This window comes from Erigeron canadensis, chromosome 9, assembly GCF_010389155.1.
Source record: "Erigeron canadensis isolate Cc75 chromosome 9, C_canadensis_v1, whole genome shotgun sequence".
Classification (NCBI taxonomy): domain Eukaryota; kingdom Viridiplantae; phylum Streptophyta; class Magnoliopsida; order Asterales; family Asteraceae; genus Erigeron; species Erigeron canadensis.
In genome coordinates this window covers 33,594,342-33,611,184 of record NC_057769.1, presented here as the reverse complement: position 1 = coordinate 33,611,184, position 16,843 = coordinate 33,594,342, and the positions used below count along the sequence as shown (strand labels likewise).

Genomic DNA, 16,843 nt, shown 5'->3' with positions numbered 1-16,843 from the left:
ACAAAGCATAAATATGTTGTCGATCTATTTCACATATATTTTGATAGCTTCGCTTTCTTTTCACCATCAAATTATCATCCGTCAAAATACGAAAATATATGACAAAGACGATATCTCTTATATTAATAAAACAAAATTGTTTTTAGAAGATATTTTTAGAAAAAAACCTATGTGGCAAGCTAACATCCTATTTTTAAGTTACCTTTTAAAAATTTATGACATCGTGTGTTTTTCTTTTTCTTTTTTTATTTTTTAATATTCTACTTATCTTTTCATATTTCAAATATATCTATAATATTTTCATATAATTTTTTTGTTCATAGAAATCTATTGATTAAAAATTGGTAAGGTTTTTTTAATATTTGTTTCATGTTACCTTCATTTATATTATAATAGATTTCATTCATATACAAACTCCGTTCATTGTTATAAATAATAAGAAAAAAAATTATGTTGTTTTTAATTGGCTATAAATGTTCTATTCGAAGTAGTTTATTTTTAATTTTGGGTTTGTTTACTTATTTTAAACGTTAAAATTTTCATTTGAGTTTTGTGTAATTTTAATTTGATTTAATATTTCTAAGACTCACTTGCTATAAGGTTTATCTTTCTCATATAAAAAAAAAGTTATGTTGTTTTTAATTGGCTATAATTGTTCTATTCGAAGTAGTTTATTTTTTTCCTGCGTTTGTTTACTTATTCTAAACATTAAAATTTTCATTTGGGTTTTGTGTAATTTTAATTTGATTTAATATTTCTAAGACTCACTTGTTATAAGGTTTATCTTTCTCATTTAACTTGCTAGATTTGAATGTTTATCCTTCAAAAGTGTTTATAACATTTTCATATAACTTTCTTTTAAAATTATTAGAAAAGATGGTTAATCTCTTAGAGGTGTCATCGGCAACCGATTTACTCAATATTAGGTCTATTTGGATTACACAAACGAATCAAAAAATTATTGACAAAAGTTTTATTGAAATCCCGAGTTGAACCCGAATTGCTTAGCTAGTTATAAATATACAAGACTAAGATATGCATAATGGACTTCACACGTGTATTTTGTGTAATACTCTGTATGTAATTAAGGACTTATGGCTTAAATTTTTATGAATCTTTTCATATTTGACAAACCTATGAACGATATTCTCTCAACGATCTACATTGCTTGTCGTATTATTAAAAAATTGCATGACGTGGAAAGTAATGCACAATAGTCAAACAGACACGAGTAATAAAAAAAATCTCATAGCATGTACCAAGAAATATGACCGTTATGTCTAACACGTGTCTGCCAACTCAGCCACCTATATCCTTCTTGCAATAATCTTTTCATCATCACAATTCTTTCTCTTACCATTTTTCTTTTCCAAACTTTATAATGTCACACATATACATACAGAAGATATAGCTATGCTTTCATCAAATTTCTTTACTTATTTCGTATCATATTTTCTCATATTAACAACTTGTTTCTCCAACAATGTATCCGGGGAAGCAATCTCATTCGACTTCCAATCACTTTCTCTAAACACCTTAAATTTATTAGGTGATGCCCATTTGGTAAATACGAGTATAAAACTAACTCGAGACTTAACTGTCCCGAGTTCTGGTTCCGGGGCGGTCTTATACAAGAAACCTATCAGGTTTAAACGCCCCGAAAGCAGTATTGTAACAAGTTTCACTTGTTTTTTCTCGTTTTCCATCCCCAACTTGAGTCCGGGCTCAGTTGGGGGTGGTTTGTCTTTTGTAATGTCCCCAACGGACGGAACGGTTGGGGACGCTGGTGGGTACCTGGGAATACCCACCGGGGCAGTTGGTATTGAATTTGATACATTAATGGATGTTGAATTTAATGATATTAATGGTAACCATCTGGGTGTGGATTTAAATTCAATGATTTCAAGTCATGTTGCGGATTTGGATATAATTAATGTGGATTTAACAAGTGGTGATCAGGTTAACTCGTGGGTCGAGTTCAACGGGTCAACTCAGCAACTCGATGTTTGGGTTTCGTACTCGAATGCGAAACCGAATTCGCCTGTTTTATCAGTTTCAGTTGATCTTCATAAATACGTAAACGAGTTCATGTTTGTTGGTTTCACCGGGTCGACTCAGGGTAGTACTGAAGTCCACTCGGTTGAATGGTGGACTTTCACTTCATCTTTTGATGACAGTCCACCGAGCTCTCCTCCTCCAACCGTTAATTTAACAAACCCGAACTTTGACTCGGTTGACACGCTGCCACCGTCCATAGCACCGACCGAGTCAACTCGGGCTCGCCCATCTACACAGAAGAGAAGTAAATGTAATAAGTTGTGTAAAGAAGGAGCAGGGGCTGTTGTGGGGGTTGTGACAGCAGGTGCATTTTTTTTAGCATTATGTACAATGTTTTTAATATGGGTTTATACCAGAAAAGTTAAAAAGTCCAAAAAGCCACAACTTTTTGATAGTGAAATTATTAAAACCCCTAAAGAGTTTTCGTACAAAGAGCTAAAACTAGCTACAAAATCTTTTGACCCGACCCGGGTGATCGGGCATGGAGCATTTGGGACTGTTTATAGGGGTGTGTTATCGGTTTCGGGTGAGGTTGTGGCTGTGAAGAGGTGTAGTCATAGTGGTGGGCAAGGAATGGCTGAGTTTTTATCCGAGTTATCGATAATAGGAACGCTTAGACACCGTAATCTAGTGAGGTTGCAAGGTTGGTGTCATGAAAAAGGTGAAATTTTGCTTGTGTATGACTTGATGCCAAATGGGTCACTTGATAAGGCGTTATTTGAGTCGAAAATGGTCTTGCCGTGGGTTCATAGGAGCAAGATTTTGATGGGTGTGGCATCCGCATTGGCATATTTGCATCAAGAATGTGAAAATCAAGTTATTCATAGAGATGTGAAAAGTAGTAATGTCATGTTAGATGAAGGGTTCAATGCGAAATTGGGTGATTTCGGGTTGGCTAGAAAGATTGAGCATGATAAGTCACCAGACGCCACCATGGCGGCTGGGACGATGGGCTACTTAGCACCTGAGTATTTGTTAACGGGCCGGGCTAGTGACAAAACCGATGTTTTTAGCTATGGTGCGGTTGTGCTAGAAGTGGCTAGCGGGCGTCGTCCCATTGAGAAAGAGGCGACTGGGGTCACAAACACGAGGGAGAATCGTAATTTGGTGGAATGGGTATGGGGTTTGCATAAAGAAGAGAAGTTGTTGGCTGCGGCTGACCCGCGGCTGTGTGGGGAGTTTGACGAGGCCGAGATGCTGAAAGTGTTGTTAATCGGGTTGGTGTGTTCACACCCAGACCCGATGGTTCGGCCCACAATGCGAAATGTGGTTCAAATGCTAGTGGGTGAGGCTGAGGTGCCTGTGGTGTCGAGGGCCAAGCCATCAATAAGTTTTAGTACTTCACATTTGCTATTGAAGTTGCAAGATAGTGTGTCTGATTTGAATGGGCTGGTTAACATTTCAACTTCCTCATCAGAACATAGCTTCAATGGTAGTGGGATGGACATGGTTTAACCCTAACCCAAATGGCACAACCCACTCCAAAATCCATGGAATTTGGGTCGGTTTATATTATACAGGATTGTGACTTATTGTATACTTATTTATTGATTCATTATTGGTTGATATATAGTGCAATGTAATTGATTTGATTAGTTGAAATGGACAATAATTGATTAATGTGAAGCCATCGCAGATTTTGCAGAAGTGTACAGGCCAAATATGGGCCAACTGGTCAAGTATATAATTTACACTCTTTACATAATTAAGGAAAGCCAAGTCAAAATGGTTACATACTTCACAATTTACATGTCTAAAATGAAGGCGTATTGAAGGCATTATATGCAAAGTTATAAAAATTGAGTTTGTCAATTTTGGGTTAGCTTAATGATAGGAGATTAAGTATTTGGAGATTACGTATTGAAGGCATTACATACTTTACATCTAACGGGGTGTTTGGTACAATGGAATGGAATGGATGGAAATGGAATGAAAAACACTATTCATGTTTGGTTGTAATAGAGAATGAGAAAGAGAATCGAGAATAGAGAATCGATTCCATTTCCTCAATTCTCTATGAAATGTAGAGAATTGATGGGAATGGAAATTTATTAATTTTTTTTTGTTTTAATGATGTTATATGTATTAAATTTGATTATTATTTAAAAGTTAGTATTTTTTATATATTCATTCTCTACTTGTACCAAACGACGGAATCGATTCTCTTTCCAAATACTCATTCTCTTTCCCACTATATTCATTCTCTATTACATTTCCATTTTCTTTTATTCACTCCTGCCAAACACCCCCTTAAGTTTCTGAATACGTATTTGTAGACAAGACTGAAGCAGCAAAATACCGTGATCAGTTGCAACGAGGAGGTGAAAGGCTATGAATGGGTTGCAGAGGTTGAAGCCTCATCGGTAAGGACAACTTCTTATACCAATTGAAAACAAAGAGTTAATGAAAGTATCTAACGGTAACTAATGGAAGAAAGAAAACATTTGAATATTCATTAAATTATTTATGTGAATAAAGTGCATTCTGAACAGTTTATGTAAATTATGAATTGCAGGTAATTGATATGTGCCAGAAGATGAAGGCATTTGTTGTTTTATTTCGAAGGGGAAGAACACCTGGAGTGATTGAATGGTTTTTCTTAAACGTGGCAAAATTGACATGAAAAACTTTTTGTCTATAGTTTTGGTGTTTTTATCTATAATGAGTACCAAATATAGTCCATCTTACATACTGTCTAAACAAGACCTTTTACTGGGAATTAGACCTATCACCATGGGTGGGTTTGGTAATTCGGTAAAATGGGTTTTGTCAAAAAGGGTATTTTTGTACAGGTAAACTTTTTAAAACTATTTATGAACTCCCCTGTAGTATTGAACGACCAAGAATGCATGCTTTCAAGTCATATTGTTCAACGTTTGGGGTCAAACGACCTAATGTTTTACTTCAGAGTTTTTATTATGTCAAGTTTTCTGTTGAGGTTAAAATAAAATAGACTATCAAGATGGCCACAATGATTCTAAGTTTATAAGTGAATTCCATGGATACCTAAATTTGAAGAGTAGATTGTTTATGTGCATTTCAACTACTCTACTAACATTTGCTGATGTTTTTATAGATGGCTTCTATAAATGTAACTCTGTTATGTTTATATAACATGGCTCAATGATTATGGTTTCTTGGGATGGGGGAGCTTGGGACAGAAGGACTCAGCGGAATTGGACTAATCCTTGAGTTGCTGATGGAACAGTGGTACGGTGGTACCTGACGGTGTACTCTAAATTGATGGAGCAATGGTTGTTAAAGGTTCAATGTTTGTGCACCAGAACGCGCTAGGGTTAAAAAAAAGGGGTTTGAGGGGTTTTGGACTATTCGTTGGTGATTCCCATATGGTAGAGTGTAAGCCTCTTTACGCCAATCAATTATGATTTGATTGTCAGCCGATTAAAATCGTGCCATAATGCTTGTGCTCTGATCTGTTTGATAGAGTTTATGAATGAGTAAGAGTAAATGAATGATGGTTTCGTGAGGTCTTATGAATCTCCTTTTATAGGAGGATGGAAAAAACCTTGTAGGTAGGTTTTCCACGATTTAAGGGGATAGATTTAACTTCCCAAATTAGTAGGAACTGATCGTCCTTATTTTAAGGAAGAAGAAATTTAGGCAATCTCTTCTTTATTTGGGTATTATTTTCAGCTGGGCGCCTTCCCCACGCAGGTTCCTTCGTAACGCTGCTGGTTAGCACTTGTCCGTTTGGCAGGCATTTCGTAGCGTAATATGGATACGCCATCATTCAACTTATAAGCTGGAGTGCTCATATTTGGGAGCAAAATGTGTGGAAATTCTTATGGCCAAGCATGGACTTTGTTCCTTTAGGGTCGGCTGAAATAACCTTAGTTTTTGATGACTTCCATTAATGTTCTTTTTTCTTTTTTTTTTTTAATCTTTTCTATGAAAAATTTGTAGAAACTACTGTGGAAAATGTAGACTTTGAAGGAGCCACATTTCTGTTTTTGGCTCCTAATCTTAACAATTTCAATAGTCAATACTTGTGGTATCTTTCATATCTTATTATAATCTGCGTAATTCTCTTTTCCTTAGGTGCATAATGTAACACCTCAACAAGGCGGAATCATGAGGGTTACACAACCAGCACAACACGACATGGAAATTATGTAGAGCAATCTAAATGCATAAAAGGGATCTAGTAATCCATACGAACCCTTTAATAATGCAAGTAACCAGATCACACATAAGCATAACCCCAAATCAGGAAATGAATCACGGATCCAAGAAGTCCAAGTGTAGCATAAATAAGCAGTCAATCATCCAATACGCCCTTGAGCTAACCTGTCACCTGAAAAGTGTACTAACACGCGTTAACATAAAGTTGGTGAGTTCGTAGGGACAAGTAATAGGAACAAGTGTGTCGGGATAACAACCGTTAACGATATACGAGGATTAGAATACCTAATCGCGTCTAAGGAAACCCTAAAAGGTCTCACGTTATCACAAATCAATACAATCAACATTTAACAACAAAGATTCATATAACGATTAATAACGTTCAATAACGTAGGCTCAACAACCCATAACGTGGATTCAACAATCCATAACGTGAGTTTAACAACCCATAACGTCGATAACGGCACGACTTACATAATGAATAACGCGTCATATAGCGGGGCGACTTACATATATTTCAAATGCGTCATATAACGGGGCGACTTACATATATTTCAAATGCGTCATATCACGGGGCGACTTACATATATTTCAAATGCGTCATATCACGGGGCGACTTACATATATTTCAAATGCGTCATATCACGTTACGATTTAACTAAACATTCATATACAATATACACGTTAAACAATATTGTTAACAACAACGTTATACCACAAATCGTGGACTTATCGTTATGCCCTCAAGATGGACTTGAGCGTTATCACAACCACAAATCTATAATACGTTATAGGGGGAAATATTATCATGTAATGTCCTATGTCTCGTTCCATCAAAACGTTTTCCATCAACCAACAACACAATGCACATACACTTCATACGATTTTACTTTTAAGGAATCTTTGATGCTTATATAGGGTCACCCGCAGCCTTCCGACCACATCTCCAACTCATTAAAAGTAAGATCGTCTTACATGTATGTACAACTAACCAAATCACAACGTATAATCATAATCGAAAGCATAGTTAACCGAGCAACAAGTCATTACGTCAATTGAACAATTAATGAATCAATTAAGCAACAAACAACAAACATGTACACTTTTTAGCCCAAATCTCAATTGAATAAGGAGGGTTTACGAAACTCACCTTTACCGGTTATGAGCAATTTGAGATTGAGTTACAAGTATTCAACAAGCTACAAACGTTCAAAGATCCTCAATGCTCACGACCTATCATTATATTATATGACATGCGTATTAATATGAGTATGTATATTTATTTACATATTAATATGAAGCCATGACATCTTATTATTACATACATACATATATATATATACACATTTTAATATTGGTATTTATGTATATATATAATTCACATAGTTTATACATCGGTTTTTGCTCGTTATTTCTTGATCATGGTGGCGTTTTAAGAAGCCCGACCTTGAACCCATAATCTACTCGATTTGGACAGCCAAGGTACAAGGATTCAGCCCAAATGGAAGCCTAAAGGAAAGCTGGAATGGGCCATTTAAAATGCAGAAAAATAAAAGGGGAAAAGGGACGTAAATACATATATATATATATATATATAAATGCATTCTTCTTGAACAAACCACGATCGGTTTAGGGCTCTTCTCCACACCCTTCCCAGCTGAACATGACACTAACAGAGGCCAAACAGAGCCCCCACACGATCCTGGAACCAAAGCAAGAGGAAGAAAGAAGCTAGGAAGGTTTCTGAGAAAAAAGGAGAATCCCTACCACCGTAAGCTACGGTGGTGGTGGGCGTAGCATACGGTGCAACAGAGAACAGGGAGCGTAATATACGGCTGTAGGGGCGTAATGTACGGTGGGCCAAAGTCTTGGGGGCGTAAGCTGCGGTTATGACCGGCGTAGGTTACGGTTGGCTGGAAACACGAGTTTTAGCGCCTAAAGGGGCGTAAACAGGAGCAAGGAGACGTAAGGTAAAAATCAAAGGAGCAGGAGGGCGTAACCTACGCCACCATGGGCGTAAGCTACGGTGGTGCAAGGGAGGAAGGATCTGGGCAGCCAAGAATAAGAACAAGCTGCAGTTGACTTTTTAGTCAACCTTGACTTTCATGAATAAAACTCCAATTGGTTGCTGAGGGATCGATTTGATGGAAATTCAGAGATGTTTTAGGCTTCATTAATCTATATGGACGTTAACAAAACCAAAGTTCCTTTCAATTTGATCTTGCATCATCATTTTTGCAATTAAACCCGTTTTTGACCTAAAACATATATCAAAAACCCTAATTTTTGATTTAATGAGTTTTAATCCGAATCTTGGCCAAGGATCGAAAGTGTTAGACTAGAAACAAGTTCAAAAACATAACCCACTCAAGAAATTGGTTTATAACATACGCAAACCCGAAATATTAGTTTTTGACCCATTTAATACACAAAACCCCTAATTTGGGTTTTGGCTTGCAATTTGACCCAAGATTACTTTGTTTTACTTAATGATATGATAATAAACATGAAATAAAGATGTAGGAATAATTTGCTTACCAAAAATCTGCCACTAAAAGCTCAAACCCGAAATTGACCCAATTATGATGAATTCTTGCACCAAGGAACCCGAATTTGTGATATGATACTTAGAAGACGTTAATGATGTTATTTCTTATATAAAATTTTGTTCAAAATCATTTAATGATGAGAATTTAATGAGAGAGAGAGATTTGCAAGAATTTGCAAGTCTTGCATTTGATTGAGAGGGAGAAAGAGAGATAAGAGTGAAAGTTGGATGGTGAAATGAATGAATGGGTGAGATGGAATACTTGGATAGGGTGGGTCAATAGTGGTGGTTCATGGGTCATGGGTCGACCCATGAATCACCCGAATACATCTCTAGTTTAATCTAACGTCACATTACGTTACAAAATCGATTAAATATGACTACCAAGTCTCGTCCAGTATCTTTCACGACAACAAATCATCAAATAAAGCATTAATCGTTTTGACTAAATGAATTAGTTAGTCATTTAGTACGTTCGAGTCAACGGGTCGAAGTAGATAAATTACGATTACTTTACGTTTTTAATAAGTCAAACGAGTCAAAAAAAATTACAAATGTTACACATAATTCATTTGTGGTTGCTTTTGCATTCTTACGGATTTATCCTTGCTTCCTTTTTTGTTTTACTTTGTAAGTAGCATTTGGAGTGGAGTCGTACGTTGATATCATTAATGAGATGTGTTGTTAATCTCGATGTATACGTGCGATATGTCGATACATATTAAGAAATGGTCTTGTCAATTTAGGAATAGCTTTTTTACGCATTATTTCAAGTAATAAACTTTTATTCTTCTTCCGCCGTTCAAAAAAAAAAAAACCTTTTATTCTTTTATTTAATATCAATATATCATGGTAGTTTTTACGGATTAACACAAGTGTTTGGTTTGTAATTATCGTCGTTACGGAACCGTTCACCACTTTTTTCTCAACTCTTCTTGTCTAGTCTCATGTTTTGTATTGTGATCATTGTTTAGTCGTTGCATCGCGCGGGCACAAGGCTAGTGAATAAAACAAGAGAACTTATTCATATATTACATTGATATCTTTATGCCAATATTACAACATATACGACGACATATATAAAAAAGCGAGAATTTGCAAGCTTGAATATAATATGCTAAAATGCTTTGATTTATTTATATTGTTCGGTTTTTAACCCGATACATATATAACCAATAAATCACATCCATTTTAGCATATGTTATAAAACTTATAATTAAAGGGTAAACACAAACAAGATAAATTAAGGAGCATATAATAGCGCTCCATATATTAGAAACTTAGTTTTTACTTGAGCCACGCCATCGCACGCATGTATAATTTTCATCCTTTGAGCTTTTTTACCTGAGCAAAAGCATATATGACAATTGATTATTATTTTTTTAAAACGGATATATTTATATACAACGTAGTTGTATGTGTATATTAAGTGAATGCCTCAAGTTATTATCAAAGTAGTTTTGAAAGTGTCAATCAAGAACAAATGTTCCCAATACAGCTAGCAACAATAATTGTTCGCTAACGTACCAACTTTGTCCTTAAAAAGGACTAATGTATAGAACAATTTATTCGATCACAAAGTTTGTACTTGCATGACATGCATATTAGATTTGCAAATTAAATTGTAATTAAATATGCACATATAGCATACTAGTTTAAATTCTATTTGGAATGACATCTATACAATCTATCTATACAATTTATAACATATCAATACTTACTCAATCTCGTCTTCCATGAGATATGATCTATAAATAGTTGTACACCTAAAGATACTACTTATAGAGGATTTCCGGTCATTTTGCAGAAAGTGAAGATCGAAACCTTAACCTCTATTTTCAAAGACATGTTCATTTGAAAAAATGACACATGTAGATGTTGTAATGTGCTAACAGCCTAACACTTAATAAACAATTTCGTTTGTAATGTGTCCAGGGATGGAGCCAGGAAATTTTTTGCAAGGGGGCAAAATTAAAAGTTATTTGTCATATTTATAACAGTCGTATCCGATGAAAAAAAAAAAAAAAAAAAAAAGAGCCCTAGCTTGAAAATAGAAAATGGACCCTCAAAAGAATTTGTTATCTACACCAGGTCTAACACACATATTTAAAAATACTAGTTTTTCTTAATAAATAATGACTACACGTATCAAATAAGATCTTATTAAATGAAAACGTATTCAATCATATAATACAAAAAACTCAAAAAATATACTTCTTTAGATATACTGTAATCAGCTTGTATATATATATATATATATATTCTCTACATTATGATAATTATAATTAATTGTTTGTGATAAATATATATAATAAATTAAAAGAAAATACATTTTCTATAAACAATTCCACTATAATATACTACACATTTACACACCCAAACAACGAAAGTTTTTTCTCTAAACTATACTTCATTCTTTCTATTAAAAATCAAAACAACTCGGGTTTTTTAATCTCTTAATGAAAAAATCTATCTTAAAATTAATGTTTGATGACCAATGACATCAAAATAATAAGTTTATGACAAGTTGACAATGAAGGTGACATTTATATTTATTTCCTACTTATTTTTTCTTACTTTTACAAGGAAATTACAAATATACCATTTAAATTTTAAAAAATTACATTGTACTAAACTTGGAGTGGGGGCAAGTTAGTCCCTGAATGTGTCCACTACAACAAATTAGTCAATTCTACACAATTTTTAAAAAGTGCGTAGAATTTGTTTAATTGTTCATACTAAAAAATATGTACAAATAGTCTACATAAAAATGTACGAAAAAATTTAAAAGTTTCACATCTAAAAGTGTGAAGAAAAAATATACACAATAATAAGTGTGTACAAATTTTATATTTTATGCACTTATAAGTGTGGAGATCATTTCTTCGCAAGTGATTTCTTCGCGCTTGCGTAAAACTCACCCGCGAAGAAATGATTTTTCAGTGCGAAGAAATCATTCGCAAAGAAAATGATCTTTACACTTAAAAGCGCGTATAAATCTAAAATTGTACACACTTATTAGTGTGTAAACAATTTTCTTCACACTTTTAAATGTGAAACTTGTAACATTTTTCGCACTTTTTAATGTAGACTAATTATACACATATTTAAGTGCAAACAACTTAACAAAATTTTACGCATTTTTAAGAAATGCGTAAAAGAAGTGCGTACAAACAACATATTTGTTGTAGTGTTCATATAATGTTGAAAAGATAGCTACTAATATATATATATATATATATATATGATGAATAACAAGGTTTAAGACAACCTTGTTAATTAATTATTCTCTTATTTCAAGTAATTAATATTTGATTCTTACTCGACTATATATGATAAACTATGTATGTACATAATAGATAGAGCTACATATATAGCATTATATTATATTATATGCTATATATTTTTAGAGTTTTATAGAATTTAAAAGAATGTTAGATGGCTATATATGTATATATCTAACCTTCTTTATCGCATTTCGAGTTGGTTGTCTCTTGAATCGTTGGTGCTTCTTGAGATGTCCGCGAGGAACGCCGTTATTAGTATTTCCACGGTTTGGTGGAGGCCTATGTGAATGAGTTTCAGGTCCCCGATAATCAATCTCATATACTTCCGACTCTAGTCTCTCTACACATATCAAAATCATCATGATCAACTTTATTAATTAACCACATACAAAAGTCATGACTAAAAAGAATAATCCATTAAATTCCGATTTCACTTCACATTTAAAAAGTTAAAAAGTGTCAAAAATTTATAAACACATCTAAACAAAACGACACGACAACAACAACACTTAATTAATTCTGTCCAAGATAGAGAGACTGTTTCTTAAAATATATATATGTAAAATTAAAACTTAATTAAGAACAGATATTTAAATTCATTTCTATACATATAAATACTCCTAGCTAGCTTATAACCAAATAAACAAACCTTTGGAAGCAGAGCTAGAAGGTACCGCGAGTAAGAGGAAGAGAAGGACAAGAGTAATCACGCAACTCTTTAGATCCATCGCAATATATTGAACGTACGTACGTGTGTGTGAGAATGATGAGCGAGCAAGTGGTGGGGATATATAGAGGAGGCCAGGTGGCATGGGGAATGGATGGTGGTTAATTTGAATTGAAGCTAGCTAGCTAGTAATATATATATTTGATCAAACAACGGTCACCATCTTCACAGCCTACTAATTGCTTATAGCTAGCTAGCTATTTTGCTACGCTGTTTGTGTACTGGTATGTTCGATCTTCTCTATCATGGACCAGCTTTTATATACTACTACTATAATAAGTGTAGGCCGGTGCACTGTCAATGTTACTAAATCAAGTTGCGCAGTAAATCTGTTTAAACGGATAGTATATATGATTGACAATTATTTATATGATATATGTGTGTTAAGGTTTTCTGATTTACCTTAGTACGTGTCTAGCGTTATTTATTAGTTAGAAAAAAAGCAATGCTACATCAACAAATAACTTACAAACAAAATTATACAAACTTAGATGTCACAAATAAAATATGTAGAGAGAAACATGATAGAAAAAAAAAGAACTAATTTAATTGGTTCATCTCATATGACATGCATGTTAGTTTGTAAATATATATTTGTATTTTGGGAAGATATAAGTTGGTCAAGTGATGAAATTATGCTGGGGTATATTTATGACAAAGGAAATATTATGATCGAGTACATATATCAAATTACAAGTGATGTCTTCAAATTATTTTAAAATAAATAATGATACTTTAGCTGTGATATAAGTAGTGCCTTAACAATAATAAAACCTGACGTTAAATTTATAAAAAGTAGGGTAGTGTAACTAATATTCTAAATAGTAAAAATGATGATAAACTTAGTTGAATATAAAAGTTATTTAATTAGACAATTGAATTATGATATTTTCATGAAGAAAAATAATTCATTTGACATACTAACAATAAAAATGTTATAATTAAGGGGATAGCTAATATGCTGTTAACAGCATTTAGCTAGATGATGTTGCCCTCACATTCAGGAGGGATGATTATTGATTTTATCATGTGATAAACTGAAAGATGTTTGTGAGAGGAAGATGATTGCTATTAACAGCATAGTATATTATCCCTATAATTAATATCTTGGTGGCTTTGTTTCTTTTGAGTGATGTCTAGAGTTTGATTTTTTTTTTTTTTCCTGGAGATTTTCCTCATCGAGGTAATCTTGAGGGTATTTCTTGTTGTGGGTTAGAAAGGTGGGGGAGCATGGCTTCTAGCGCATACGACCCATTTGAATGAATGTGACTGTGAATTCTCTATTCATTCAACAATTAGCCCGTCTTTCAATTTTCAATAGATAATATAATAAAAGAGAAATGATTAATCCTCTTAACAAAATAGCCTAAAAATCATCCTAACTACTTAATGATGACATGTGAAAAATTAAGGGGCAAAATTAAAAAAGAAAATTAGTGATAACATGTGTCAACTTCTTAAAGTTTTAAAAAGATTTTTAGGTTAATCTTTAAGAGTATTTATCGTTTTTTATAATAAATTAATATAATGATAAATGTTCCTAATCAAATAGCCTAATAATCCTCTTAAAACATTAAAATGGTGACATGTGGTATCTACTAAATTCTCTTTTTTAATTTTGCTCCCTGATTTTTTCACATGTATCATCTCATAGTTAAAAAAATTATTAGACTATTTAATTAGGAGGATTAATTATTTTCAATAAAAATAATAAAGTAAATGAATAAAAAATGCATCACCTATCACGTGCCGACTGTCGACCGTATTTTCTTTCACAATTTAGAACTTTTTATTTACTCTAGTAGTGAAAAGTCAACATGTTGAATAAAACTACTATAAAAGTAGTGAAAAACTATAAATGGGCTTTTAATAGTGGGCCCAAAATGTAAAGAAATTGGTTGGGCTGACATAGATGCAAAAAAAGATCGGTCCTTTTTGTATGCACATCCTGAGACCTGGCCTTATTAATAATGGTGGTCCTAAATTTCATCATAGTAATATCGGACTTTAATGATAACTTAAAATAGGAATTTTATCAATTAAAATATATAGCATGATAACGCTATGAGTTAATCGAAATATATTCAGGTTATATGAAGCAGAAGACATTAACTCGTAAAAGCAAAAATAGAATTTCGATATAGCTACGATTTGAAGTGAAACTTTGACAACGACACGACTTAAATAGAAAGATTTTCATTGGTAAATTATAGAAGTCTTGACTATTTAAAGTTGTATGCGAGTCACGACTAGCGTATGAATGGATTCTAGTCTTTTTTTTTCCCCTTCATTGTCATGCTACTAATAATGTATGAAATGTTTGCCGTCCTAAACAAAGGGCTGGACCGACATTTAATCTCCCATATTCAAGGTTTGGACCCATGCCATGAAATTAATTAATACACCTAACAGGGATCATTAACTATACAATTCATAACTACACCTAATTGATATTGTAGACTTGACTTTAAAACTCAGTGGTCAAAGGTATCTTTTAAATCCATTATGTGGGCTCTGGGGGTGAGTTTACCCAAGGTCTCACGTTCGAGTCTTGAGGTTCTCATCTCAAAGAAAATTTCCATGATGAGGGGGTTGGAGCTCCAGAAAATCTCTGGTTAAAATTGGCTCCAACACGTCTGAATCGAAACTCACTTAAAAAAAAGAGAGAAGTTTCTTCTTCGTATATGTGGTCTCTACTCTCTATATTAGCCATCGAGTATTTTAGGTGGTAGTATAGGAGCTTATAAATTCTCGGGTTTCATTCAACATTTTTTTAGGGGCAAATTATTTTACTCATACTACTAAGCTATATATATGTTTAGGATTCAAAATCCCCCAATAATCCATCTCACAAATATAAAAAATGAGACTCGAACCTATATTTGCTATCTCAAGATCAAATATCTTACTAATGAGTCATCATTCCATCAATCTCATTGGTTTATCCTATAAAATCTATCTTTAATTCTTAGTTCTTCGTTTGTGGTCCAAACAAACTAGATTTTGTACCAGTATTCAGCAGATATAAAACATTACATGTGAAAATATTCAAATATACTATATTATTTTAAAGCACATTTGACGATTTATTAAAAAAAATAATGATGTTGTCGTTCAATTGAAGATACATATGTGAGCATCAGAGGTATTTCTTTTCTCGAAATCACTAGTTGTCTACTTTTAAGAAACAACGTTTTCTCTTGGTATTTGTGGACAAATAATGTTCTTGAAATAGCTACCAGAACGTTAGCTTTGTTAAATAAATTTTTTTCCCAAATATTCAGTCGGATACGACATCAGGGAAAAACTCACCGTAAAATGGTGAAACCTTGCACGTACCCTAGACAACGGGATGTTGACTATAGGGCGTTACACGTATTTGAAGAAAAAACCACAAGAGTTGTTATCTTTAAGGATTGAACTCAAGACATTGAGTAAAATATAGGAGTGCTGCTGATCATTTTGTTAATAACACTTCCCAGAAAACCTTTGAATTTTTTGATTAATCCATCATAAGAAAAAAAAATATTTCAATGGTTTTTACTGTTTTAAAACATAGGGTTCCTGGCACCTGGCTGCTAAGTGCTAACGCTTTCAAGTTTAAATGTTTGGCCCATAGGCTCAAATTATTGTTATCTTTTTATCTAAAACCCATTGATATTGCGGCCCATTAATGAATGAAATTACATGTTTAGCTAAAATATTAAAATCCTTTTCCTAAGTCTAAATAATTTAATGTCTTATAAGAAAAAAAGAACTTAAAAAGTAAAAAGGAGAAATATATGACTATTTGATGTTTTCATATTAAAATTTCAAGCTCGAACCATTTTAGGTAACATCTTGACATAACCGGGATAAAAGTTGAGAAATAATCATGGTAAAATACATACTTTAGGTAATCTGATCGAAGATGAAAAACATTATCTATAAATAAAATCAGTAATATTGTACGTATTACTAGTATTATTTAGCAATTTGTGAAGCAAAAAATACAACGACCAATAATCTCTACAATATAAATATGATGTTAGGTTAATTTTACAAATAGGGTGAAGGTAAACAATAGACGTGTTAAGTTGT

General features: G+C 33.3%; 2 protein-coding genes and 1 long non-coding RNA gene across 3 annotated transcripts; 1 reads left to right on the top strand and 2 right to left on the bottom strand.

Moving 5' to 3' along the window:
* Positions 1-1,391: 1,391 nt before the first annotated feature.
* Positions 1,392-3,684, top strand: LOC122582733 (L-type lectin-domain containing receptor kinase VIII.1-like). The gene has a single exon (XM_043755155.1). The coding sequence runs from the start codon at positions 1,414-1,416 to the stop codon at positions 3,511-3,513; it is 2,100 nt and encodes a 699-aa protein (XP_043611090.1). The 5' UTR covers positions 1,392-1,413; the 3' UTR covers positions 3,514-3,684.
* Positions 3,685-6,065: 2,381 nt separating this feature from the next.
* On the bottom strand, positions 6,066-8,959 carry LOC122580830. The gene is made up of 3 exons (XR_006320890.1): positions 8,740-8,959; positions 7,352-7,434; positions 6,066-6,373 (listed from the first exon to the last, which is right to left on the bottom strand). It is a non-coding gene; the product is annotated as an uncharacterized LOC122580830 (long non-coding RNA).
* Positions 8,960-9,755: 796 nt separating this feature from the next.
* On the bottom strand, positions 9,756-12,959 carry LOC122582500. Its single transcript, XM_043754903.1, has 3 exons — positions 12,686-12,959; positions 12,213-12,376; positions 9,756-10,093 (listed from the first exon to the last, which is right to left on the bottom strand). Exons 1-3 carry the CDS (start codon positions 12,846-12,848, stop codon positions 10,073-10,075), a joined length of 348 nt encoding a protein of 115 aa, XP_043610838.1. The 5' UTR covers positions 12,849-12,959; the 3' UTR covers positions 9,756-10,072.
* Positions 12,960-16,843: the final 3,884 nt, after the last annotated feature.